Source organism: Ovis canadensis, chromosome 1 (assembly GCF_042477335.2).
Source record: "Ovis canadensis isolate MfBH-ARS-UI-01 breed Bighorn chromosome 1, ARS-UI_OviCan_v2, whole genome shotgun sequence".
Lineage (NCBI taxonomy): Eukaryota > Metazoa > Chordata > Mammalia > Artiodactyla > Bovidae > Ovis > Ovis canadensis.
Genome location: NC_091245.1, coordinates 167,862,633 through 167,890,246, shown reverse-complemented (window position 1 = coordinate 167,890,246; position 27,614 = coordinate 167,862,633). Strand labels below are relative to the sequence as shown.

Below are 27,614 nucleotides of genomic sequence, written 5' to 3'. Positions count from 1 at the left end.
GTCCCAATTATAAAAAATGTTCAACTCCAGATGAAACCACTTTTGAAGGCAAAGGATCACTATTGATTTAAATAACCTACCTAATAACAGCTTTTAATTTTCCTTCAGTTGTAGGCAAAATTAGTTTTTTACTGACAGATAAATCCTGTAACTATTTAAGAGTAAAGTTTATATTTAATATAATAAAAACTATAATTAGAAATTATTAAAATAATGGATTTTCAGAATCTATTCTACATGGTATTTGAAATATATTACCTTTCAGACTTAACAGCAAACTATCCTCATGCAACATACCATAGCATATACTTTATATCAAAGACCACTAAGCAACATCTGGACTGCCTTACATATTTAGTAATATTCGGAAATGGGCCCCAAAGACAAAATAAGCATAGAATTATTAACACCCACACCAGGCCTTGTGTCTCAGGTCACTTTTAGTAATAGTACTCACACACTTTTATGAAATACAATAAGACAGATATCCAGAATGAGGGACATTCTGCAGAACAGCTGACCTAGACTCAAAGGATTCACTCATCACAAACAAAAGCAGGAAGTATGATGAGGGGAGCAGTATTGCTGTTCAAGGGATGAGACTAAGGAGAGAGAGAAGGCGAATGTGATGTGTAAAACACGGCTAGACCCTGGATCAGGAAAAAAGGATAAAGACTATAAAAGATACCTTGGAGACACTGTGAAAAATTTGCATGTGGTCTGCATGTGAAATGATGCTCATTTTCAAGGTTTTTAAAGATGTGACAGTGTTATTGGAATTGTGGAGACTATTCATATTCTTGAGAGATTTACGCTAAAACACTTGTCATTATTTATAAGCTTCTCCTGAGTGGTTTGACAATGGAAAAGTGTGTATGTGTATGCAAAGATATTTACACAGAGAGATGGGATAGTGTGAAAAAGTTAAAAGTAGCTGAGTTTGAAAGAAGCTTATATTCAATGTACTATTCAACTTATCTGTTTAAATTTTTCCCAAAAAATTACCTAAGAAATATTTTTTTAAAAACCAAGATATATAATACAAGCTGACAGAAGAAATTCTATCTTACTGTACTGAGATACATAAAATTTCTTTCACAGTTAACCTTCATATCATGACTTCCCTAGATTCAATCTTATTTCTGAAGAAGGCATTTTAAAAAGTATCAAGGGACTTACCTGGAGGCACAGTGGATAAGAATCCGCCTGCCAGTGCAGAGGACACAGGTTTGGTCCCTGGTCCAGGAAGATTCCACACGCCATCAAGCAGCTAAGCACACGCACCACAACTACTGAAGCCTGTGGGCTCTACCGCTCCAGAAACACAGCTGCTAAGCTTGTGCGCCACCACTAGCCTACATGCTCCAACTGCCAGAGCCTGTGCTCCACAACAAGAGAAGCCGCCGCAACGAGAAGCCTGTGCACGGCAACAGAGAGCAGCCCCCACACCCGGAAAGCCCATGCACAGCGACGAAGACCCAGTGCAACCAAAACTAAAATTTAGAAGAGAATTCAACTTGAATAAAAAGTACCTAGGAAACATGTGTCCACTTTCTTTCACTTCTTTACAAGGAAAATGATGCTTGACATCTGGCTTGTTTATCCAAGTCTGAATGTTCACAACCTCTTTTCTATCATCATCTGACATTGAAGAACTGTCAATTTCATCTGTAAAGAATTTAAGATGTTAAAAGTGGGTATCACCAACTTTAAAAATGATAGCCTAAAAAAAATTTCAGTAGTATTTTAAACACACAGGTTGAAAAACAAAACAATGAATTCTAACCCAGCTACTGTATTTCCTGTGCCAATGATACTAATATAAAAGTATTATGATGAAACATCACTACATATGGTAAGAAAATCAAGTGAAAATATTACATATATACTTTTATTATAATATTAAACTACCTGAGGAATTTCAACTCTTTTGATTTATACAACATTAACTCTAATCTATGACTAGTCTGTAGGGAGATGGTGGAATTGTCCAATAATAATATTACCACCTATCTTGAGGGCAAAAATGGCGGAGTTCTTTTTCTCTTGCTGGTTTCTTTTCCTTTTTTATTGAAGTACAGTTGATTTACCTAATTATATCAGTTTCAGGTATATAACACAGTGATTCAATATTTTTATAGATTACACTCCATCTACAAAATTACTGATTTCTGATTCTGGGGGAAAATAACAACAAAATAATCCTGGGATAAGTAAGTCTATTTAGTGGGGTTTTATGTGAGAGAAATGTAAGACATTCCTGTTATTCTGTTTTTCTAATTTAAAAAAGGGAATTACACTCCCTAGAGTTAATTGCAGATGCTCTTCTCTTCACTTTTCAAGAAATCAAGATACAAGAGACATAGTAAAAAAAAAGGAAATCTCACGTATCTATTCACTTCTAGCTCAAATAAAAAGTAAAGCCCTCATGGATTTCTGCCCAATCACATCCCCATTTCTTTGCCACCAAGAAACAGTGACCATCTGAATTTGGTGTCACATCTTTACTTTCACTCAAACATGAATATTCTTAAATAATATACAGTACTGTTTTGCATTCTAAGTTAACATAAATAACAGACTGCTCAACTGTATTCTTTTCCAACTGCTACCCTACTCCCAATGTTATAAATTTTACCCATGTTGATAATCATAGCTCCAGTTTTCTTATTTTCATTTCTGTGTAATTTTCCAGAGTGTAAGTACATATGTGTATATATAAAAATATGATGTGTGAAAATACACCAACATTTATTCATCCATTTCCTTCTTCCTTTTGTTAATGGAATAACAAATATTTAGGGAAAGACAGAGACTGATAGGTAACAGGAAAATGACAGAAGAGACAGAGCAAAAAGGAGAAAGGGAAACAATTACAAACAGCACACAGAAGTTTATGAAACAGAGGTAAGAATAGCTAGAGAAGGTGTTGGGGAAAAGCTATAAAGAAATAAAATACAATGTACTGATCATTTTGTTACACTATAAAAGAGAAAATGTACTTTTAAGAGTTTTTATACATATAGAAGAAAAGTAAAAATTCTGCGTATTTGCTTCAAAAAAATTACATAAAGAAAATTATTTTCCCTTCAATGCAGTTTTCAGGAAGGTGACTGTAATATCCATTAAAATGTCAAATGTGAGTCCCTCCAATCTGGCAATCTTACTGTGAAGTATTTACCCTCTAGATACACTTGCAAAAGTTCACCTAGATATATGTGAATATATGTTCACGTACACACACACACACACACACACACACACACAAATAAAGATAGCCACTGCTATTTGAAATAGTAAAAAAAAAACTGGAAAACTACCAGGGTCAACCAGGAGAAGACTGATTTAATTATGGTGCATTAGTATAACAGGAAGTCAGCTGTGGGCTGAGGTGGAAAATACATAATATGTATTACTAAGAGAAAAAAAGCAAGATGAGATTTAGGAGTATTCTTGTTTTGTACTTTTATATACAACATATACTTAATATACAATGTATATTTTTATATTTTTTTCTAACTCAACACACATTAATACTAATTATGATCACTTAATCAGGGTAATCTGAGCAGCAGGATTATGAACAAAAACAATAAATTATTTTTTAAAACATAAAAGACAATCATGAATTTCCCTGGCACAATATCCCCATCTTGTGGCCCTTTAGGATATTGCCCCCAATTTCAAAAGGCTCTTTTCAGATGTCTCAATTTTTGAGATTTCCTGAACTTCAGTCTCACAACTCTTAATCTCCTGCATGGCTGAATCAAGGGGATTTACATCCAACCCCATGGATTTAAATACTATTTATACACTGATAATTCCCAGATTATCACCAGCTTAGACATCTCTCCTCAACTAGATGCCTATAATTATTGCCTACTCAGCATTTCTACTGCATAATTTAAGGCATCTAAAACCAACTCTTAATAGAAAAACCACAGACTCTCCAACCTGCTCTACAGAACCTCACTGTGTCTTGCTGGTCCCAGAACGATCTCTACAATCACTCCTGACGCCTGAGGAAAGCAGTCTGTATACAGAGAAGTGTAGTACTAAACCTGTGTCGTATTCTTCCTCATCCCCGATGCTGAAAACAGGCTTCACGCCACGGTAAGGCTTACCCACTCTGTCACTGCTGCTCACATGCCTATATTCAGAGAATTGTAAGAGGGAAATCATCACTTAAGTTTCTAAAGTTTCCCCAAGTATCATCTGAATATTAAAACAAAATACAAATGTTCTTTGTCCACCCCCTACCTCACCATGTACCACCCAGCTTCAGGACAGTTATGTTAAGGAAATTGAAACAAGATAAGCAAATTATGTTAGCAAAAGTGGCACAGGGTCTTGACATGCAGAATGCTTTCAAATCTGTAAAAATTATGTTTAAAACAATTTTAATGTTCATATAAACCAATGCACTGGGATATTCCTTAACCTCTGAGCTCTGTGTCCTCAGCTGTAAAACGGTAATGACAATATCTACTCGTCCTGGTTACTGTGAAAATTAAATCAGTTAATATTTGGTAAAGCTCTTAAAATAATGTCTGGCATACAGCAAGTACTACATACATGTTTCTTAGACAAAACAGTTTATGAAACCAAATATTCAAATTCTAGTAGGAGTGCTGAAGGGTTTTTCATTTGGATACATATGTCTTAAGGTTTTTCCTCCCATTTTTTCTTGTTTCTGTTACTTCTATTGCAATAGAAACTAAGATGCTACTTTTACATAAATAAACCATGAAAATGAATTTGCCTTTCATTCTCAAGTGGCAGAAACAAACAACGTGTAAACTCAAACTTAATTAGTTCTGTAGGAAGCTCTCTTTTTTATACAAAAATCAATACCTTGTTACTTTTCAGGTAATCTCCAATAATCCAAGAAGTAAAATTAAAATATTTAGACAAAATATCACATGTTTCTGGAGAAAGAGTACTGTATTATTTGTAGGATAAGGTTCAGCTAAGATAATCTATGATGAAGGGAAATTGTGGCTTGCTTTTTCCCTTGTCATGTTAAGAGAGAGTTCAATTAAGTTATGTGTCTTAGAATTCAATTTTTCCAAAAAACAGAGATCAAATCTATATTTTAAATAATTTCTTAACACACAGCATCAATAAAAATCATGACCTAATTTGGTTAAAATACGCTTAAATCTTTACTTCTCCCAAAACAATATTCCTTAACAGAAAACTAACAAGAGTTGAGTGTATGACAGAATTGTAAGTTAATCAATACACTGCTTACAGTTTACGTTAAAATCATAAACTCATTTGATTTTTGTGCTAAAGCATATCTAATGTAAAGTTATCCTATAAATTAGCAAATTTTACTCATTAAAGACAAAGAAATGAAAGAAATAGTTAAAATGAAATAAATCTATGCAAATCAGATTCAGCTTTCTTACAAAAGGCAAAGACAAACATAGCTTTATGTAACAATACATTTATGTCATCTAGATTATAAAATTGTATGAGATCATGTTATTGGTTCTTTCCTGATATTAAAGCATAATTAAACTTCTATAATATAGAAAATAATGAAGATAATGTTTACAGTAAATCCTTGCACCAGAATATAAGTATGAATAAAGTGACATCCAAAAGTGACAACGAAGCTATACATTATTGAGCAAAATGTATAATATAATGCAGTTTTTATAAACAAGATGGTTAAAGGTAACTAATAAAGTTCTTAAAAGACTATCAAAAGCTGAAACTCAATGGCTGGACTCTTTAAAAGCAGTTTATCTATGCTTTTTTGCAGAAACAAAATCTACAAAATAGTCTGAATAGATTTTAACTTTATTTACTGGGCTCAAAAAACCCCCAAATTTATTGTAACTTTTCATTAAGTTCTATTTTCAAAATGGATATAATCTCTAGGGACCAGAAAAGATAATTTTTAATTTTTTAAAAATTCTTTGGGATAAAATTTGGAAGTTAAAAAAATCAGAGTAATTCGACGGTCCTGTAACAAGAGAAAACAGAAAGATGATTCACAAATAGATTATAATTTTAAAAGAAGCCATCCCCCTTAAAATTATAAAATTGTAATAGAAGCTCTATAACTGGCATCGTACAGGAGCAGTCACAGTAAATAAAATCTTATACATAAGCTGAAAGTAAACTATTGGTAAAAATGCTACTTCCAATTCACTGAAAACACTGAAATGATCTGCCAAAAAAGTCAACTCCGTTATTCCAGAGCTTAACTTACTTTTCAAAGTATGACTAGAACTTCTTTTTAAATGTTCATAGGTATTGCTGTAATTGATATTCAAATTAAAATTGTAGAAAAGTCATGCATACAAAAATGTAAAGCCATATAGTATAAGGTTCTATTATTTATCCTAATTGAAGATCCAGTAGATTTCTAAACTTTAAATCTATGGAATTTAATAACAAGTACCCCCATTTTACTGGGATCAGAGAAGAGATGGATTATATATTAACATATCCACTGTGGCCTAATTTCTTTCAAGGAAAAGCAAAGGCAGAACCCTAGAACTGGAGTTCTTTGGAACTGATTCATATAATGTTGTCTCTCCAACTTAAACACATACATCTTATTAAGAAAATTCTAGCAATATTATCAAATGACATCGTGTACATGAAATAACAAAAAATTTGAACCACAAACTATGCTTTTTTTCAGGTGCTACAATTTTCTCCACTGTTAGGGCATGAGACAAAAGTAAATGATCTCCAAAGCTAATAGCCTCCCAACTCTGAGACTACGTATTTTCTTTGTCTCATCTTCCTCTGTCTTAGAATAAAAACATGAAATTTGTTTTATGAAATTGTTGTGTTTGAATTACTTGATTTTCATCTGAGGAACAGGAGATATAAAGGGGGAGGCAAGGAAAAAAATTTAAATGATCAAGCAAAAAAACCAAAAGGAAAGCATATCAGCATCACACACTCCTAAAAGCAGAATGAGAAGAGCTCAGCCTTTGAGACAGCTGCATGAAATCTGAGCGAAGACAGCAAGAGGCTTAGAGACAGCATGATGCATGCTAAAGGAAAAGGATGGTCCAGTAAAGCTGCGCTACTCATTGGCTTACCGCTCGGTACATGTTCTGTCTGGCCAAGGAAGATTGAAAGACATTCTACAGCAAATTGAGGCAGAGGACAGAACAATATGATTATTAAAAACACAACAGCTTTAAAACAAAAATATAGTATAATCAGTTTTTCTAACCCAGAGTGTATATTAAAAAGAAAAATGTTTTGACGATCCCAAGTACAAAGAAAAATGAAGAAAAGCCAGTTTCAAGTGATTCTTTAACAAAGAGAATAGCCTTTTCAACTTAGTATTATCACCAGTTCATTTTAAAATAAAATTTTAAGTGTTCATGCTACAAAATGTAGCAATAATAGTACCCTAATTGAGAATGCACTAACTAAAAGTATTTTTAAAAATAAAGCTTTTGAAAGCAGACACAATTTTAATGAGCAAAAAAAACTTTCAGCCTTGATAAAAAAACTTTTAACATTATTTATCAGTTGCCCATTTTAGACAAAGTATAGTTTTTTGGATTAGTGAAAAAAACCTACATCTTGTTATTTACTAAACGAAAAAATATATATACCTGTGTATGCATATGTACTTTATTTAATAAAATGAAAAATAGTACATTCCTTATATTCAGTTCTTAAAGTCAAATACTTCAACTCTCCTAGGATACTGCAAGTAAGACGAGATGAAATTAAATACTTTAACACATTTCCAAGATCAGGCCTGCTTAGAAACAAATTTCACACTGGAACTATTAGATTAGCTTTGAACTCTAAGAACAAGAAAGATCAGTGAAACTAAGGTGGAGAAAAAGAAAACATACCATGCACTCAACAGTCCCAGTGAGAAACAATGTAACAGACATTCTTAAACTTCCTTATTATTTGTTAGCTAGTTACTTCATTTGTAATTCATAGGAAAAGTGAGGTCACACATGTTGTGAACAAACTTCTATGAAGATCTGAATTCTTAAATTTAAGAAAATGGGGTTCTGTTTTATTTAGTATGACTCAATTTTCTAGGTTTTAAATTCCTGAAGCCAAGAAAGAGATTACTGATATGAGATTACTGCACTTAACAGATGATTCCAACCACCTGACAGGTGGGATTATACATAATAGTGTTGGAACATTTTTTTCTAATGAATGGCTTGAAAGGGGCAGAATTATTATTTGCCACCTATTCTGGGCAGTGAGAGAAGAGAGTAATCTTCATAGTCAAACTTTACAGCAATAAAGAACATCTCTGTGATGATAATGAAAACTGGAATCATCTAATAAAAAAATGTAATTTACAGTCCTTTTTTAAAGCACATTCTAGTCAACTAACATTTACTCTAAGATACTTTTCTTTAGCTTGAGTTACTCATCACAAATTCATACTGTATAAGTAACTCACCGGTCCACAGGAGTTGATGTATTCTCAATAAAGCTGATAACTTTTTCCCTGACATTAACAGATTTTGTCTTCAAAGCAACAGTCATTTTATTAACTAATGATTTCATTCCTCTATCATTTGAACCATTAGAAGATTCACCCTAGGAGGGGAAAAAAAAGAATTTATTGATGAATTAACTGCTCTCCAAATGACTAGCAAGACACACTACTGCTGAAGGTTGTCTCGATGTTAATGCACTGAACTGGGTGCACCTCCTACCACAAAATCATATCTTAAAGTCCTAATTACCCAGTATACCTCAGAAAGTGACTGCAGGTGGACACAGGGCCTTTGAAGAGTAAATTAAGGTTAAATGAGGTCATGTAATAGGTAGGCCCGACCCCAAATGACAGATGTCCTTACAGGATAAAGGGGAGACATCAGGGGCTTACAAGCCCAGAAAAAAGGCCCTGTCATCTGCAAGCTGAAGACAGGTGCTTCTGGAGAAATTAAAGCTGTCAACCCTTTCATCCCAGACCTCTAGCCTCCAGGACAATGAGGAAATACATTTATGTTGTCTAAGTCACTAATCGGTTGCATTTTGTTAGGGCAACCCGAGTAGACTGACACACTGGGTGAAACCATTTCAGGAATGGAAGGTAGAAATGAAAATCGAGAATATGTATTACACACATAAATGTGTGGAACCTGAAACTACCTTTTATTCAGTAAGAAATAAAATTATGACCTCTTAACTCAGATAACTCTATAAAAATAAGTAAAATTACAATCAGAGTATCATTCATATAGCTAAATTTTGAAACATTTATTCTTTGTAAATTTTTGCTGTTTAAGACATTACTTAGGTCTTTATTTCTTAAGAAAAGTCATCTTTATGCACCTAGTGTAATAGATTTGAGTATAATTCTTGAATTGTATATAACTGTTCCCTTACATCCTACAGCAGCGGTTCCCAGTCCTTTTGGCACTAGGAACCAGCTTCATGGAAGACATTTTTCCACAGATGGGGGTTGGGGAATAGTTCAGGCGTCAAGGGGAGTGGCAGATGAAGCTGCTTTGCTCACTCACCTCCTGCTGTTCTGTGCAGTGGGCTTCTAACAGGCCTTGGACCTCTGCCCTACAGGCAAGCTGGTAGCAGATGTCGAAAGTTTAAAAATTTGCCTATCTTCTGCCCATTTATTCCTCTTCAGGATTTATGGGAAGGAAATAATCAGAAAATGCCTAGGATTTAGTCACTAAACTATTTTTCAAAAAGTTTAAAAATCAAGCATTTAAAAATAGAAAATGCTCAAAATGTTCAGTGAAAAAGCAGAAAATAAACCTATTTGTACACTCTGAGCACTACTTTTAAAATACAATACTAAAAAAAGCATTATAAAAGATGTGAAGAAAATATTTCAAAATATGAACAGTTGTTATCCATGGCTAGGTAATAATTAATTTTGCTTTCTTTGTATTTTTAATATTTACATATGATGCTACAATGAAATGTATTATTTTTATTTGTAAAAAAGTCATTAATTAAAATGTATTATTTTTACTTTTAAAAGAAGTCAGTCATTAACTAAAATACATTACTTTTATTTTTAAAACAAGTAAGGCATTAACTAACCAACATAAAAATCATGTTTCCATTTCCATATCCAACTTCAAAACCAAATTATACTGACCATGGAATTCTTTGGTACTTTAGAAGATAACACATCTTTAAGAGTTTCATCAATAGCCTCAATCATTGCTTTTTAAATCTGAAGATAAAAACTTCAATAGAGAGACTATCCAATGCTGTGGGTGGGAATACAAATTAGCATGATATTTTTTGGAGGGCAATTTGATAATAATGCAGAATTCTAAGGATTTTGACATGTAATCTTTTGATCAAGTTATTTCATTTCTGGGCCAAAATAATCATGTCATATGCAAACATTAGTACAAAAATGAATAGTAGTGTGCACAACAGAAAAAGACTGGAAGCAATGTAAATATTCAATAGTAAGGGACTAACAAAACAAATTATAATATATCCACAGTATTTAGATATTAAAAATGGAAACAACAAATATTTATTAAATAAATGGTGAGCCCCTAGATACCTAAAAGATCATGCTGAAAACCTAATTCTCAGAGAAGCTTTAGCTGCACAATTTCACAATAATTTGCTTTGACTTACAAGGGTGAAGATAAGCCTCAATTCATCATCTAATGAGTTACAAAGTTTATCTGGGCCACCAGGGAAGTATAAAGTATGTAAATGACACTATATCGTATGTACAAGGGTGAAGATAAGCCTCAATTCATCATCTAATGAGTTACAAAGTTTATTTGGGCCACCAGGGAAGTATAAAGTATGTAAATGACACTATATCGTATGTAAGTGAGAGGTTCTACACTAAAGTATGCAAGCGACAGGTACTACACTTTACAGTCAGTTGTACATTTAATCCTCATGTCATTATTATGAAGAAAGTTCTGGTATTATCACCCCTATCTGCACAGATGGAGAAACCAGAGTGAAAATGATCTTGCTGGAGATCATGAAGAAAATATGTTCTGGAGATAAAACCTGAGCACCCAGGTAAGTCTGATTGGTAAGTGCAGGACTGCACTGGAGTTTTCCTTCTATTTCTGATTTGAAGAATGATCATCAGGTAGATAAGGATCATTACTTGTGAAGAAAACCATTAAATGACAGAGCCAGGTTTCAGCAATACGTGAACCGTGAACTTCCAGATGTTCAAGCTGGATTTAGAAAAGGCAGAGGAATCAGAAATCAAATTGCCAACATCTGCTGGATCATGGAAAAAGCAAGAGAGTTCCAGAAAAACACCTATTTCTACTTTATTGACTATGCCAAAGCCTTTGACTGTGTGGATCACAACAAACTGTAGAAAATTTCAACAGATGGGAATACCAGACCACCTGACCTGCCTCTTGAGAAATCTGTATGCAGGTCAGGAAGCAACAGTTAGAACTGGACATGGAACAACAGACTGGTTCCAAATAGGAAAAGGAGTACGTCAAGGTTGTATATTGTCACCCTGCTTATTTAACATTATATGCAGAGTACATCATGAGAAACACTGGGCTGGAGGAAGCACAAGCTGGAATCAAGATTGCTGGGAGAAATATCAATAACCTCAGATATGCAGATGACACCACCCTTATGGCAGAAAGTGGAGAATTAATCTTGATGAAAGTGAAAGAGGAGAGTGAAAAAGCTAGCTTAAAGCTCAACATTCAGAAAACTATGATCATGGCATCCAGTCCCATCAATTCATGGCAAATAGATGGGGAAACAATGGAAACTGTGGCTGAATTTATTTTGGGGGGGCTCCAAAATCACTGCAGATGGTGACTGCAGCCATGAAATTAAAAGACACTTACTCCTTGGAAGGAAAGTTATGACCAACCTAGATAGCATATTGAAAAGCAGAGACATTACTTTGCCAATGAAGGTCTATCTAGTCAAGGCTATGGTTTTTCCAGTAGTCATGTATGGATGTGAGACTTGGACTATAAAGAAAGCTGAGTGCCAAAGAATTGATGCTTTTGAACTGTGGTGTTGGAGAAGACTCTTGAGAGTCTCTTGGACTGCAAGGAGATCCAACTAGTCCATCCTAAAGGAGATCAGTCCTGGGTGTTCATTGGAAGGACTGATGCTGAAGCTGAACTTTGGCCAATACTTTGGCCACCTGATGCGAAGAGCTGACTCATTTGAGAAGACCCTGATGCTGGAAAAGATTGAAGGCAGGAGGAGAAGGGGACGACAGAGGATGAGATGGTTGGATGGCATCACCAACTTGATTGACGTGGGTTTGAGTGAACTCCGGGAACTGGAGATGGACAGGGAAGCCTGGTGTACTGCAGTCCATGGGGTCACAAAGAGTCAGACACGACTGAGCATCTGAACTGAACTGAATGCAGATGATACAAAATACAGAAAATACATAAAAGACTTATTGCCCAAATATTTCCAAAGAAGAACAGAATGAATTTACCCTCACTATTCTCCTGGGACAAACTAATTGGGAGAGTCCGAAAATCAACTCACTTTAAAGCCCAAGTTAGTCACAGGACTCAGAATTATCTCTGTTGATATTTAAGCAGAAGTAGAAAATTGTCATTAAGTGATACCAAGTTGCAGCTGGGGAGGGAGAAGTCTGAATTCAGCAAGGAGACCACCAGAACTCCTGACTAGTTTAACTATGCAGGTCTGCTCCTGTGATTTCATTAACCTCACAACAATATGCTTCCTCATTGTACGTGTTTGAAATATTTTGACTCCATTTCTGTTACAGGTAGAATTTAGATGTTAATCATCATTTTTGAGCATTCATCCAAATCTGGTGACATGTTCTACATACACACTTACATCCACAGAAGAATTGATGCTGCTCCTTGAACCTGAGGTGCTAGCAATCCAATGGCCATATCCGTTTTCTGGTCCATCCACATTGATGTCTGCCAGGTGCTGCTGCAGTGCTTAGAGATAAAGAGGAAGAAGGAAAAAAAAGTCCTGATATATCAACCCCCCTTAGCAGTATGATAAAGTTGTCAGAGAAGACTTAGCAACTGAACAACAACAGAAGCTGAATGAAAAAGATCCAAGAGCATAATCACAGGTATTTCTTTCACAGCACCTTTGTAAAGAATAAAAGATGCCAGGCTACAGAAAGCTTTCTTTTCCCTCCTCTTCCTTCTAAAGCCCTCTCTCTACACACATATAACTTTTCTTAATTGACCCAAAGGGTGACAGTAACCATATACACAGATTTGATGTCTTCCTCTTTGAAAAGCAATCTTTCAAGTATTAATAAATAATTTTAGCAACATTTTAATGATATAAAGGATTAACGGAAAACCTATGATGGCTTTTGTTTACTATAAGGAGACATCAGTTAATCCTTCCAATAATAAAGGAGCAGTCTTAGGCATTAACTGCTGTGGAAAGAGAGATTATTCTTGGAACAGAAATAATTCACAGTTTAAAAAAGTTTTCCTAAAACCTAGCCTATCTGTGCTATATAAAATAATGCTTTTCAGACACTTTTGAAAACAATAACCAAGTTTTGTGCTATGCTGTCAGAATTTCCAACAAATAACACTAGGACTTAGGCCAATACTTGCTTAACACCTGTACTTATTAAAATAAGCCCTTTTTTAATATCACTCTGGGTATGAGCCTTAAGGGCTGTCAGTTATCAGGCCATGATACAAATTATCTCCACGACAGGAGATAAAAATTCTTGCTAATATCAGCAAAGACCAAGTTGAAATAAACCCTCACCTATCGAAACTTCTAATTTATAACATAAGACCACATTAAGTCAGAACTTAAGCCTGATAAGACTCTTTATGATTCAAACTCAGGATTCTACTGCCTCCAACAAATATTAATTTGATTTTACTATTAATTTTCCTAGTAATTACAGATTCAATATTTTTATATCTCTTTTACTAATGAAAGGCTATCTTTTAACTAAAATACATCTGACAAGCAACACTGTGTAAGTTTAAGGTACAAAATGTTGATCGGATACATTTATATACTGCAGCAACAGGTGCGCCTCTGTCATGCCACACAGTTACCATTTCTTTTTTGTGGAGGGAATAATTAAGATCTAGATTCTTTGCACAAGTTTGGGGATTATAATACAATATTGTTGTCCACATTCACTATATTATGCATTAAGTACTCCAGGACTTATTTACCTACATAAATTCTCAAATATTTGCTGTAGCAATTCTGTCATTTTTCTATCCTGAATTACCAGATTATCTGCAGTTGAAAACATCATCTTATTTCTTATTCCATTCAGTCAACGTTTTTCATCAGCTAATACTCTCAAGTAATTAAAAGATGAGAACAAAACAAAAAAGCAAATAGTAAGAAGAGTTTACAGTGAAAAATACCCCTCCTACTCTTGTCTCCCAGTCTTATCTACCCCTCCTTCTCCATAAAAACAAATCATGTGGGCAGTTTTTCACCCATCTTTACAAAAACATTTTTTACAAATTCAAGCTAATTGTATTTGTATTTACAAATACAAGCCCCAATTAGCTTCAATTTGTAAAAATGTTTTTGTAAAGATGGGTGGCTCAGACAGTAAAGAATCCACCTGCAATGCAGGAGACCTGGGTTGGATCCCTGGCTTGGGAAGATCCCCTGGAGGAGGGCATGGCAACGCACTCCAGTATTCTGACCTGAAGAATACCATGGACAGAGGAACATGGTGGGCCTACAGTCCATGGGGTCGCAGAGAGTCAGACACAACTGAGCAACTAAACACAGCACAAGTTAAAGACATCCATTTTAACAGTCTTCTAAATATTTTGTCATTGCAACTGCCTACTATATTTGTCTTTATCTATCTGTCCTTCTGGCCTTGCCTTTTCTGAAAACAGTGAATGACTGAAAAGAAAGTGTACCCAATAACTAATTTGGTCACTCCAAATCAGCTCCAGTGATCATATAATTTCCTCTGAAAAGTAGGGTCAAAGGAATTAATAAATTAAAATCTTACCCATAAATCCTCCACTGGCAATGCTCACGTATTCTTTGTTTTTCTAAAGTGGAAAATAAAATTTAAATTACTTCAAAATGCAATTCAATTAAAATTTCTTATAGTTCTATAAGCATTGACAAATGTAATAAAAGGCTATATACTAAATTTCTGGATTTTTTTTACATTTTAGACTTTGGCACAGAGACATACATACATTTATCTTGTATACTATAAGATCTGGGGCTTGCACAGGAATAAGTGGACAACTTCGTGGCTACTAACGAGACTGTACTACAGTCCCAACGATGCAAGAAGTCAAACCAAAATCTGTTACACTGTATTTTCCAATATAATGAAAATGTTTTAAAAACTTTCAAAAATATTTTGGGTTCTTTATTAAAAAGGAAATACAAAAGCAAGTAACACAGCTAATTATGAACAAATGACAGAATGTCAACATTTTACAAACCATTAAAAATTAATGAATCTAAGTAATGATAGACACAAGAAAGGTATCTGGGCAGTATTTACTGCCTGAGGAAGTACACACTATCCAAGACTTCCTGTCCCCCCACCCTCCAAAGTTATCTAACAAGACTCTAGGTCTAATCACCAGCTTACGGGAAATACCAGGGATAGAACCAAATAAACACCACTATGTGAATGCAATCAGCAAAATCCAGATTGTGGGTTTTTCCAAACAAATAGATGCAAGGAAAAAGAAACTGGAAACAGAGCCAATAAAAAGAGACTTAAAAGATATTAACCAAGTGCAATGTCTTGTTTTAGATCTTGAGAAAATTAGGAAACTTGAATACTTATTAGATTTTTTATAATCAAGTGTAATAGTTGTAATCAATTATATCTTTACAAAGAATTTACAGTTCAATTCTCCCTACTTTTGAATTTGTTTGAAATTTTCCACGTTGAAAATTGGGGAGGGGGAGGGATTTCTAAATCCACATCAAGAACTCAAATTATTAAAAGAAGTCCACAATATTCCAAATTCTTGCCATCTGACATCCTTTGTAATAAACAGCTTATTTCAGAGCATTTTTAGAATAGCTCAATTAAATTTATAAGTAAAATGAATTTGAGTCCCTATTTCTGTTATGCTGTTTAAAGTACTAAAATATCTTTACTCCAGTAAAGCATAAAATTATCGTATAATCCCTCTCCCAAATACTTTGTTCCCTTTCTGATTTTGTGTTTCAAGGACTGTCCTTTCAACTGATTTTCTCAAACCAGATTCCCATTGAAGTGGATACAAATTGAGTGGCCTGTTTCTCCTGTCTTCCTGTTTTCATAGTTCAGTCACACAAAATGAGTATTTTAATATATAAAGTCCAAGGAATAACTAATAAACAACCATTTTTATAAAGAAAGAGCTGTCACTGAGTGAGGCTTTGTAGAAAAGGTAGATGGACAGGGTGCATGAAATCAGTGATACAAATTAGTTGTGCTAAAGACAATACAGGAACACAAAAAGGAAAGGTGGTTAAGTGTCACAGACATATACATGTATATTTATTCGATTTCAAAGTGAAGATATTAAACTGAACTATATAGCAACTGTTAAAAGTATTAGGGCATGAATAAGCACAGAGAACAAACAAAAGAATAATCCAGAAATGGACCCTGATGCATTGAAGAATTCAGTCTATTAGAGAGGTGGCATTTCTAATTGATAGCACAACTGGTTAGCTATCTGGGGAATTTTTTTTTTTAATTCCTACCTCATTTTTTACAGAAAAATACTTCTAGATGGTCCAGAAGATTTAAACATTAAAAATGTATCATAAAAGCACGTGAGAAAAAAATGAGGGAGAAGACTTCTTGGCAAGACACAAAACCAATAAAGTGTGTTTTTTTTTTTTTAAAAAAAAGATAAATTTAACAAGGTAGACAACAGCACAAAATTGCCTAGGAGAATTTCTTAAAGGTGACAGCAAAAACCAAGGAAAAACTGAAGTAATCTGTCAGCATACCTGTAAAAAGTGTGCAAGGACCATGTTCATATACATGTCTTCTTCCTCCCTGCCACTGCCCATGAAGCAGAGGTGCTCCCCACCAGCGATGGAGCCGGACTCAATGGACTGCTTCTGTGCTTCCAGCAGGGATTTTACAGACTGTGCAAACTCAGATGGATTCTGGAGCATCTGGACAATTAAAATAATTTAATGTGGTAAGCCTGTGTTTTTTATACATCTGCAAAACTTGAAATATTTTCCCAGCGGGCTGGGGAGAGAACAATGTTTATATTCCCACTATGAAAATTTTTTTTAAAAAAAGGGGGGCTCTTCTTTTTTGAGCTGTGCTACACAGCTTGTGGGATCTTAGTTATCTGACCAGAGACTGAACGAACCCAGGCCCTCTGCAGTGAAAGCTCTTAAGTCTTAAAATAGCCAGGGAATTCCTAAAATAAAGGCTCTTATAAGTAAAATCCCTGGGATAAAAGAAATGTGTATTAAATGCATCCAAAATACATCAGAAAACAAAAGTTGACAATTCATGGAAAGATTAAATTATGCAAAGAAAATACCAGGAAAAAAAAAGTTTTTGCTGTTTGTTTCCTAAATTTCAGTGTTTTCAGGGTATGATGACAAGAAAAGTTTAACAATGAATGGAAGGATCCATGACAAAAACAATTCATTGAAACAAGCTATATTTTTTAGTCTCCACTTACATGGCAAACCATGTTATTTCTTAGAGGACAGTTAGAAATAGTGGAAGCACTTATCAGTACTTATTCTAGGTACTAGAGATATGATGATGAAAAAGTTCATTTCTTACCCTCAAGAAAATAAGCATGCCAATAAATACAAAAATTTGTTAAAACTGTTTTAATAAAAAGCACAGTGAAAATCCAAAAGAAAAATGCACAAACCACAGAAAAGTACTTTATTTTAAAAAAAATACAAATTAACCGCACACTCAAAAACATATGTGCAACATCACTAGTAATGACTACTGCTTTCCATTCACCATTCTTGTAAGATAGAAAATTAGTGATGTCCAATAATGCTTATGGTATAAAACAATCATTCTCACAGTTGTAAAGTATAAGTTGATACAGCCTTTTTAAAGGGTAATATGGCAGACTCTAGCAACAATTCTATATACCCACATTCTATATGCCCACATTCTATAGTCTATATGCTATAACTCTTACCCCAACAATTTTACTTCCAGTAGTGTATTTTACACAAATATTTGCATAAGTCCACAAATGTTAACTACATTAACTACATGTTAACTACAGCATTGTTTTATTACAAGAAAATTGAAAACATTCTAAATGTACATCAATCAGGTGATAAATTGTGGTATATCTATACCATGGATCACTATACAGCCATTAAAACGAATGTACTAAAATGAAAAGATCTCCCAAGAAACTGTTAAGTGAAAAACCAAGTGGACAAAAAAAAGTGAATAAGAAATATGTAAATGTAAGTTAAAGGGCTGGATGATTAAACAAGCTGACAATAATTGTTAACTCTGGAGATACTCTTTGAGCTTTTTAAGAATAATCAAAGTTATTCACAAATGACTTGAATAATAAGCATAAAAGATGGACCATCTAGGTCCTCCAGGGCTTCCCAGGTGGCTTAGAGGTAAAAGCCTGTCTGCCAAGCAGGAGACATGGGTTTGATTTCTGGGTAGGGAAGATTCCCTGGAGAAGGAAATGGCAACTGGCTCCAGCATTCTTGCCTGGAAAATCCCAGGGAAGGATAAGCCTGGCACGTTATCGTCCATGGGGTCACAAAAGAGTCGGACATGACTTAGTGACTAAACAACAACACATCAAAGTCCTCAAAGATGAATGAAGGATGAGAAAGGCACAGACTTTACATTCAGGATGTAAACAAGCTAGAATCACCTTCTTCACCTATAGCACCCCAAACCCTCTGGGTTGTTTTACTTCCATTTTCAATGAGCTTCCTCCTGACGCCACTTAGACCTTTCCACATGCCCTTTCAACCTCAGCGTCAACTTTTTCAGATAAGTCAGGGACAAAGTTACTCCTCTTACTGTCTTCCCCATTCCTGAGGCTCTAAAAACCCCAGAAGGGCTTAAATGATGTCAGTCCCAGTCTTACCAAATGCTCTAAGCATCTCTGACAATAATTATCTACTTCATCTATTCCTTCAATTCAATCCTAGGACAGTAATTTTAACAACTGAGGCCCTATATGCCAGAGACCACCCTTATTACATATTACTTTATTTTATGCACAGTTCAGTTCAGTTCAGTCGCTCAGTCGTGTCCGACTCTTTGCGACCCCATGAATCGCAGTACACCAGTCCTCCCTGTCCATCACCAACTCCCGGAGTTCACTCAAACTCATGTCCATCGAGTCAGCGATGCCATTCAGCCATCTCATCCTCTGTCGTCCCCTTCTCCTCCTGCCCCCAATCCCTCCCAGCATCAGAGTCTTTTCCAATGAGTCAACTCTTCACATGAGGTGGCCAAAGTATTGGAGTTTCAGCCTTAGCATCAGTCCTTCCAAAGAACACCCAGGACTGATCTCCTTTAGGATGGACTGGTTAGATCTCCTTGCAGTCCAAGGGACTCTCAAGTCTTCTCCAACACCACAGTTCAAAAGCATCAATTCTTCACTGCTCAGCCTTCTTCACAGTCCAACTCTCACATCCATACATGACTACTGGAAAAACCATAGCCTTGACTAGATGGACCTTTGTTGGCAAAGTAATGTCTCTGCTTTTGAATATGCTATCTAGGTTGGTCATAACTTTCCTTCCAAGGAGTGTCTTTTAATTTCATGGCTGCAGTCAGCATCTGCAGTGATTTTAGAGCCCCCAAAAAATGAAGTCTGACACTGTTTCCACATCTATTTACCATGAACTGATAGGACCAGGTGCCATGACCTTAGTTTTTTGAATGTTGAGCTTTAAGTCAACTTTTTCACCTCCTCTTTCACTTTCATCAAGAGGCTTTTTAGTTCTTCACTGTCTACCATAAGGGTGGTGTCATCTGCATATCTGAGGTTATTGATATTTCTCGATACAAGGAGGCTTACAGTAAAAACTTTTAGACTACCCAATCATAATAAGAGCTAATGTTCACAGAGTACTTACTAAGTGCAAGGCACTATGCTGAGTGCTGTATCAGGCAGCTCACAGTGAGAAGTTTAGAATTTACTGACATAACAATGGTAAGCAACAGTAAACCATACCTAACAGTGCTCTCATCTACCCTTTATGATGCCAAGGGGGCGTCCGTGGTTAGAAGGAAACCTGAGAGCTACCCTTGTATAAGCGCAGAGACTCCCTCTTTAAGCAGAAAGAAAAACATCCCCAAATCTGGTACATGTATATTTATTCATGGATTAAAGAAAAAAATCCATTTTTCCCATATTTTTTAAAATTTTAAATCACATTTATACTAACCAGATCTGAATCTAGATGGAAAGCAGTTGATAAATGCCCAGCATTATACTGTTCTGCAGGACGGCAATCCACCACAAAGAACCGGACTCCTTCCTAAAAGGGAAACATTTGACATAATAAAATATGCCAGGAGGAGCACATTTTACACAATATAATATTAACAATTAACCAAAAGGGGGGGAACAAATGGATTAAAAAATGGACCTCACATATAGTTAGGAAGTCCTATACAGTACAGACTCAAGAAAATATCCTCAAGATCTTAAAAGAGTTATATTTATTTTAAACAGTAGTTAAAACAGTTAGTCTTAAAACATATAGCAGGAAGAATGTTAGTTTGGGCTATTAAACTAATTTGAATTTAATAACTTAATGTGCATCATGTTAAACACTTTCAAAAACACTATACATATATATAAACACAGAGGTAGATACAATTTCTATTTCTGAAAATAAACCTACCAACTTATCAACAATGTAATTCACATAAGTATTAAATAAATGTCTTTTGGGGTGACAGCAGGTTCTCCAATGCCAGTCTGAACTGGAGTTCACATGGGTCTCTAAACTGGATTACAAGGTATTTTTTTAATAATGGTTCTAATGAGGAAACCACACAAAATGCTTGTTTTAAAGATATCTATTGTAAAAGGCCTATCTTCCCATGTTCTTTCCTCTTCTCTCCATCTTTGACATACATCCCACCTTTCAAATATAAACATGTAATTAACTGCTGCACTATTAGCAATAAAGAACTTATATTGAAAAAACTGGCTCATCAGATTTTCATAAATACAATAGAGAAAAAATTATGGTATATCTTCAATTCTCCTTTGTAAATGCCTTTTGGCATTAAACCGTGTAATCAATTATCTGTATGCTGCTGCTGCTGCTGCTGAGTCGCTTCAGTCGTGTCCAACTCTGTGCGACCCTACAGTCAGCAGCCCACCAAGCTCCCCCGTCCCTGGGATTCTCCAGGCAAGAACACTGGAGTGGGTTGCCATTGCCTTCTCCAAATTATCTGTATAAGTATCTAGAATTTAACTATGAAATAGTAAATTCACCCTTTCAAGTACTTATATAACATTCAGTTGCCCTGTTAAAGTATGAAATAAGATTTGGCAATTTACAAAAACTAGTGTCAAAAATAATTAGTTGTTTGAGAAATAAAATAACAGACAAGCTGGCAGTTTAAAAATGAGCATATGGACAGAAGATTTAATATATTAATCACTCAAAAAAAGCAGAACAACTATATTGTTATAGTAAATTAATTTTGTGATAATCAACAAACACAGAGGAGACACTGATTCCTTGCATTTAAAGGGGATCATCCTCTAACAAACAGTGGGGTTTTTTAACTTACCCCTTGAAGCTGATTTGCCTGAAGGATCTCTGACACTGAGATGGCCAGGCAAAGAGCCTGACTCAGATCTGCATCATCATCCTTAATTCCCAACAAAGTACTGCCAAACAGATGGTGATTATCCTGTGTGAAGAGGAATTTTTAAAACTTTATGAAGAAAAAAAATAAAATCAAGCTTCCCTCCTAAAACTATTCTCAACAGACGAAGATAAAAGGTAAAATAATTATATAACATCTTTGAGTCATGTGATTTAACTTACTGTATCAAATCTTCTAGGCTAAAAGCTACAAAAAGGCTAGAAACAAAGCCCGTGTTTGAGTTCACACAAAATGAAAGAGTAAGAAAAAAATAACACATTCTACCACAGCTATTTTCTATACTATCACATACATTTAAATAGCAAATTTTTAAATAGTTACTCACATTTTATGCTTTAATATTGAATAAAAATTAAAATATGGCACAAATTATGTAATATGCTGCTAATAAAACCTGCTCTAATTAGCAATTGCTAGTGCAGTTTATTTACTATGTCTGAAGAATAAAAACTATTCTCTTAAAAGGCTGAAAAGAAAAGGATAAGACTTCTTTTTCATCTAGTATCATAACCACTACCTCACCATCTAACTTAGTCAACAGTGTTGGGAACTGAGGTAATCCACATAAGGCAATTATTAAAATAACTGAAATTAGTCCTGAGAAACAAATTTCTTTTATAATTAGTTTTGAGGGAAATGTTCTTAAAAAGTTTCCATCATCTGCCTCCTGGACACACTATACTGAACATAATTTAATCTCATCTTAATATTTCAGGGACATGGTAACTTCCAACTAACAATCATGATGGTAGAATGCCTTAAAAATAAAAAAAAAGACAATAATATTCTCATGAGCACTTGAGGTCACAAATAGTTTACAAATGGTAATTCCGTGCCGCCTCCATTACTAGCTGTAGAATCTAGAGTTTTAGTTTCTAGACGTTCACAGCACTTGGACTTCTAATCTGATGTCATTTCTCTTGCAAGTTCTTGACTGATCTGAGAAAGGTTCAGGTCTCCATGGAGCTTAAGTGACCCTTTTTTGTGTAAAAGACAGCCCAGCATCATTAAAAGTTGGAGTTTTAACTTTAACTCCAGATAAAGAAGGCACAATGATACCTCCTCAATCAGATTTCTATAACACAATTTTTAAAGTAAGGAAGCATTAATTTAAGAAATACCTTATAGTCAATTTCCTCATGATCAGAAGTGATAATCAGAGGAGAGGTAAAATGGCTCCTAGCATATTTGGATACTACCTTTTTAAAAATGTCTATTCCTCTACTAGGGAGAATATTTATAATGAAAAAAATCACACACAACTGTGATACACAGAAAGAATGACAACTGGAGTATTTTAACTGAAGTGGATACAACATAAACATAAAACAATGCACAAAATGTGAAATACTGAAGTAGGTCATTTCTTGTCTGATACCTTCCTAAATGAAGCTGGTGTTTTACTGCAATAATACTGAGCCAGAGAGAAAAGGTCTTCTATATCTTCTAGATTCAAACTGGATGGAGTATTTTCCAAGAACTCTGAAATAGGATTATAAATAAATTATAATTATTTTCAAAAAATTTTGCTTGTAAAGTATACAACAATAAACATTATATATCAAAGTTGGTTTATCTTCAATATTAGTTTTATAAATGAAATCTCAACAGTGACACACACAAAACTGCTTGAAGAGATGTGGATTTTCCCCAAAGGAGCTGAAACTCTTAATATAATCCTGCTATTAGTGACTGATGGTGTCTGGCAATCAAATCAAATTCATTAGCCTTGATTGGAATACTGTGATTTATGTAACAAACACAAATGCCAGGGCCCCTGCAAATGAAAAATAACCAAGAAATGGTTCCTGACTTAAGGAACTTTGTCTTGCTTGAGAAATATAAAGATAAACCATATAATGTAGTGAAGTAAACACTGTAACACAGACAGTACAGTGTGCTGGGTACTACAGAAAGGAAGTAAATCTGTGAGGGCTGGAGTGGAGAGAATCCAAAAGGAGGATCAACATTTCAACAATGGAGATACTTACAAGAGTTGGGGATTCAAAGGAAAATTAAGGAAGGAAGGGAAAGGGAGAGAGAGAGGAGACCAGTTTATTTAAACCAAAGAAACAGTGTACAGAAAAGAACTGAATGAGTGAAAAAAACACGTAAGGGATGAATGAGAGTAGCAAATCCAGGGAGACCATCTTTAAGGCCTGTATGAGGACAGTGTGTAAGATTTGAAGGGAACCTCAGAGCTAGACTAATCTTCTAAATTCACATAATAGATGAGAAAACTTGAGTTTCAGAAAATTAAGTGACTTGAAAAATGTTTTCTCCACATTTAGTGATACTTACGGATAACTTCTTCTTTGCTGTCAGACTCCTGTCCTAAAATGACTTCTCTGTAAAAGAGAATCACATGAATTTGAGTTAAATATTAACAGTATCCTGAGAACAGAGAAAAGAAAAATCCAGCCAACTTGATACTTACTTTGCATTAACAAGGATTATTAACATTAAGAAATAAATAAAAAATGGATCTGCCTGTTGTAGATATCCATCCCATATTGCCTGAGTGACTTCAATGGAACAATAACAGGCAAAAAGGCTTCCAAGCTGTAATCAGGAAATGAAATGAGAAATATAAACCACTGGAAATGACTTGCTCTTTTTAAAGTACTGAGGCAAATGCATAAGTAACATTATAACAAACTGTCTATACCTGATATTTAACGTGGACCTTAATTTTACTGTATGTAATCCAAAGGAAGACTATGTGGACTTAAGGCACAATGAAGCCACTGACTAGCTGTGTGCCCTAGGGCATGTCACTTAACCTCCCGAGCTTTACATTTCTACTTCTTTTTTTTTTTTAAAGGAATATTACCCATGCTCTACCACTGTTGTGGTGAAGAGACAGATAACTAACCCTTAATATCTAAAGTGACTTAAGTTAGCATATATCTGCCACAGCATAAGAACTAGCATAATTACCCATGAGCTCTATAAGGTAACTACTACAGTACTTAACTCTCTAAGTAATTGTGAAGATCAAGCATGGTAATTTCAGCTAAGAGCACCAAATGAAATTGTAATAACAATTTAAAGGCCAACTGTGCACCAAGCTTACTTGTACATAATTTGAAACAAATGAGACAACACTGATGTCCTGCAAAAGGTTTCAACAGCTCAATGGTTTTCTACATCAATTAAAGAATTGTTACTGTGTGTAAGTTTCTCTAGAGTCCAACTGTGTTTTAAATTGCATGAATTTAGGGATATTTTTAGATTATTCCATTTTTCTTAGATACAGAAACAATTCCATCTAGAGGTTTAAATTTAAAACATTTTTAATGAATAAAGAAAGCTAACAAGAACACTTACATTTAGTGAATATTTTGTGCCAGATACTAAATTACTGCCACATATCTTTTATTAAATGTCTCTTATTTTAAATATTCTCATGACAGGCTTTTAAAGTAGACATTTTCCTCCCTGTATTATAGGTAGGAAAATAAACCTGTATGAAATAATGTTCCTAACATCACAGAGCTAGTGAGTGGTGATACTTGGACTAAAAAAAAGGCCTGAGACTCCACAGCTAACATAACTGCTATTACAGTTGACCACAAAACTTTTAAAGTACAATACATGATGCTGCTAATGTTTTTTGTAGTTGTTTAAAATTTACTATTAGAAATAAGGAAGATGCAAATATAGACAGACAAGGTATGGTTAACACTGACCTCACTTAGCCAGACTAAAGCTACCTCCGCATCATTCTCAGTGATGAGTTCTCAAATCACAAGAACTGGTTTTGCTTTATCTCATGATTGGAAAAGAAAGACTCCATTCCATAGACAAGATACTGGTAGCAAGAATGAACTACTTGGGAAACTGACAAAGAGAAACTGGTTGTTTCCATAACCAGTTAAAATCTACAACCAGCACTGAGTACTAATCCAGAGTTCTGGCCACAGAAATGGCATTTCTTGGGCATGATGTGACCAGAAAGACGTCTATGAAAATATTCAAACTCTTAAAAGAAAATTTCTTACTTCTATACAAATAAGTAATTTAATAGCAACATATGAAATCTCAGAGAACCTACAATTTTATTATTTTTATCAAAGTGACAAGACTGTAGCCAAGAAGAAACGAAAGAGCAGGTTCTTGAGGTTTAGTATGCCAGAGCTGAAACCAGTTAGGGTCTCTAGGGTCTCACTGTCTGCTCAGCCCATCACCCTCTGAGATAGATCCTATTATTAGTCCCATTTTACAGATGAAAAAAATCAAAGTTCAGAGGTTAAGTGTATTAAATAACACAGTTAATAAATGGCAGAAATGGAATCCTTTCTGAAGAAAAGTTAGGTAAGACATCATCGAGAAACATGTTAAAATTTTTGAATATACATATATTTTCTTCTGGAACCTAAACAGTGTTTTAAAAAGATCTTCAAGTTACCCTATAAGAGCAGTTCTCAAAGTATGGTCTGAGGAGCCTTGGACATCTCCAAGAGTATTTACAGGGGAGTTTGTGAGATCAAAGTTGTTTTCATACTAATACTCAGATTTTGCCCTTTTCATATTCATTCTCTCACAAATGAACAACACAATTTTCCAAAGGCTACATGAAATATGGTATCATCACTGACTGAATAAAGAAATACATATGAGAATGTACTTGCCTGTGATCTAACCAAACATCAATGAGATTTGCAAATTTAAAAATGCCACTATTCTTTCTTTTTGGGAAATAGTTCATTTTCATTTAAAATATTTATGTTAATATGTTGGATTTATCACTACTTCTAAACAAATACCTAAAATTTCTTAATTTCTAACCAATGTGATCCATATAAATTATGGATCCTCAAAAAATGTTGAGTGTAAGAGGTCCTGAGACCAAAGGGCTTGAGAACCACACACCTAATATAATAAAACTTCCCATTTAAAATATAAATATAGAATGACAGAGGACTGAGATGTATTTTATTTCATTTTATATCAATCATTTGATAATCTTAAGCTCTTTTCTTCGTGATTGTTGATCAATTCTCAAACACACTATCAACAATTTAATCACACGGTTTTAAAGTGAACTGATACATACCATATATATATTTACATATATTTCTAAAACAACAAAGGCTAAACTTTGTATTAAACAATTTAAACTAAATGAAGAGCAAAAAAAAAAAATCTCTGAAGTGGTAATAATTTTAATCCTTTGTCTTAAATAATAATGGTCTATAATTTAACACTTTTCTTTCTTTTTCTTTGGGGGGGAACTAACTATAGTTTCACAGAAAGCTATTTTTCATTAAGTGTTCCTACTTTCACTTTATTACCCAGTTGAGTGCATAGGAGTCTGGAGTAATTTTCTTTGTATCAAGAAAAGAACAAAGCTCAGGTTCATGGTATTGGATGAGTAATCGGAAAAGATGAAATGGTCTCCCCTTCAGGGAACAATCCCTAAAAGACAAGAGAAGCAAAGTTTCTTGCATTAATAGGTCAACACTGATCATATCAGTAACCAGTCCTCGTGCAAAACCCTCCTCCCTTCCTTACCCCAGAGCATCCGACTTCAGAGCACTGACAGCGAGCCTACCTGACACAAGCGGGGGCAGGCCTCTCTTGCTTACACCTAACACACCTGACCTGATAGGAAGAAACGGCATGTCTACGCCAACTCTAGGAGGATTCTTTCCAGGTGAACCCAGGCAGCACGCAGGAGAAAGGACTACAGGGACCAGTGAAAACAGAGGGACCACTTAGGTTGTTTTGATAAGCTCTGGATCCCAAAGGGAGATCTGGAGAGCCCTGAGGAAGTTCAGCTCCCTTCTTTTTCTGCCAA

At 34.8% G+C, this 27,614-nt stretch overlaps 1 protein-coding gene across 2 annotated transcripts in view; it reads right to left on the bottom strand.

The window, feature by feature from the left end:
• TBC1D23 (TBC1 domain family member 23) overlaps window positions 1–27,614 on the bottom strand; it is a 55,673-nt gene that overhangs the window by 2,723 nt on the left and 25,336 nt on the right. Inside the window, exons 5-17 of one of the 2 annotated variants that reach the window (XM_069551198.1) lie at window positions 27,109–27,232; window positions 24,249–24,373; window positions 24,113–24,159; window positions 23,190–23,293; window positions 21,713–21,835; window positions 20,347–20,439; window positions 16,921–17,091; window positions 14,951–14,993; window positions 12,799–12,908; window positions 8,426–8,565; window positions 7,074–7,118; window positions 4,062–4,150; window positions 1,533–1,668 (exon numbers count right to left, since the gene is read on the bottom strand). In XM_069551198.1, coding sequence (XP_069407299.1) covers window positions 1,533–1,668; window positions 4,062–4,150; window positions 7,074–7,118; window positions 8,426–8,565; window positions 12,799–12,908; window positions 14,951–14,993; window positions 16,921–17,091; window positions 20,347–20,439; window positions 21,713–21,835; window positions 23,190–23,293; window positions 24,113–24,159; window positions 24,249–24,373; window positions 27,109–27,232 — 1,350 coding nt within the window. The remainder of the gene's footprint in view (window positions 1–1,532; window positions 1,669–4,061; window positions 4,151–7,073; window positions 7,119–8,425; window positions 8,566–12,798; window positions 12,909–14,950; window positions 14,994–16,920; window positions 17,092–20,346; window positions 20,440–21,712; window positions 21,836–23,189; window positions 23,294–24,112; window positions 24,160–24,248; window positions 24,374–27,108; window positions 27,233–27,614) is intronic. The other variant, XM_069551206.1, reaches the window with a different exon arrangement.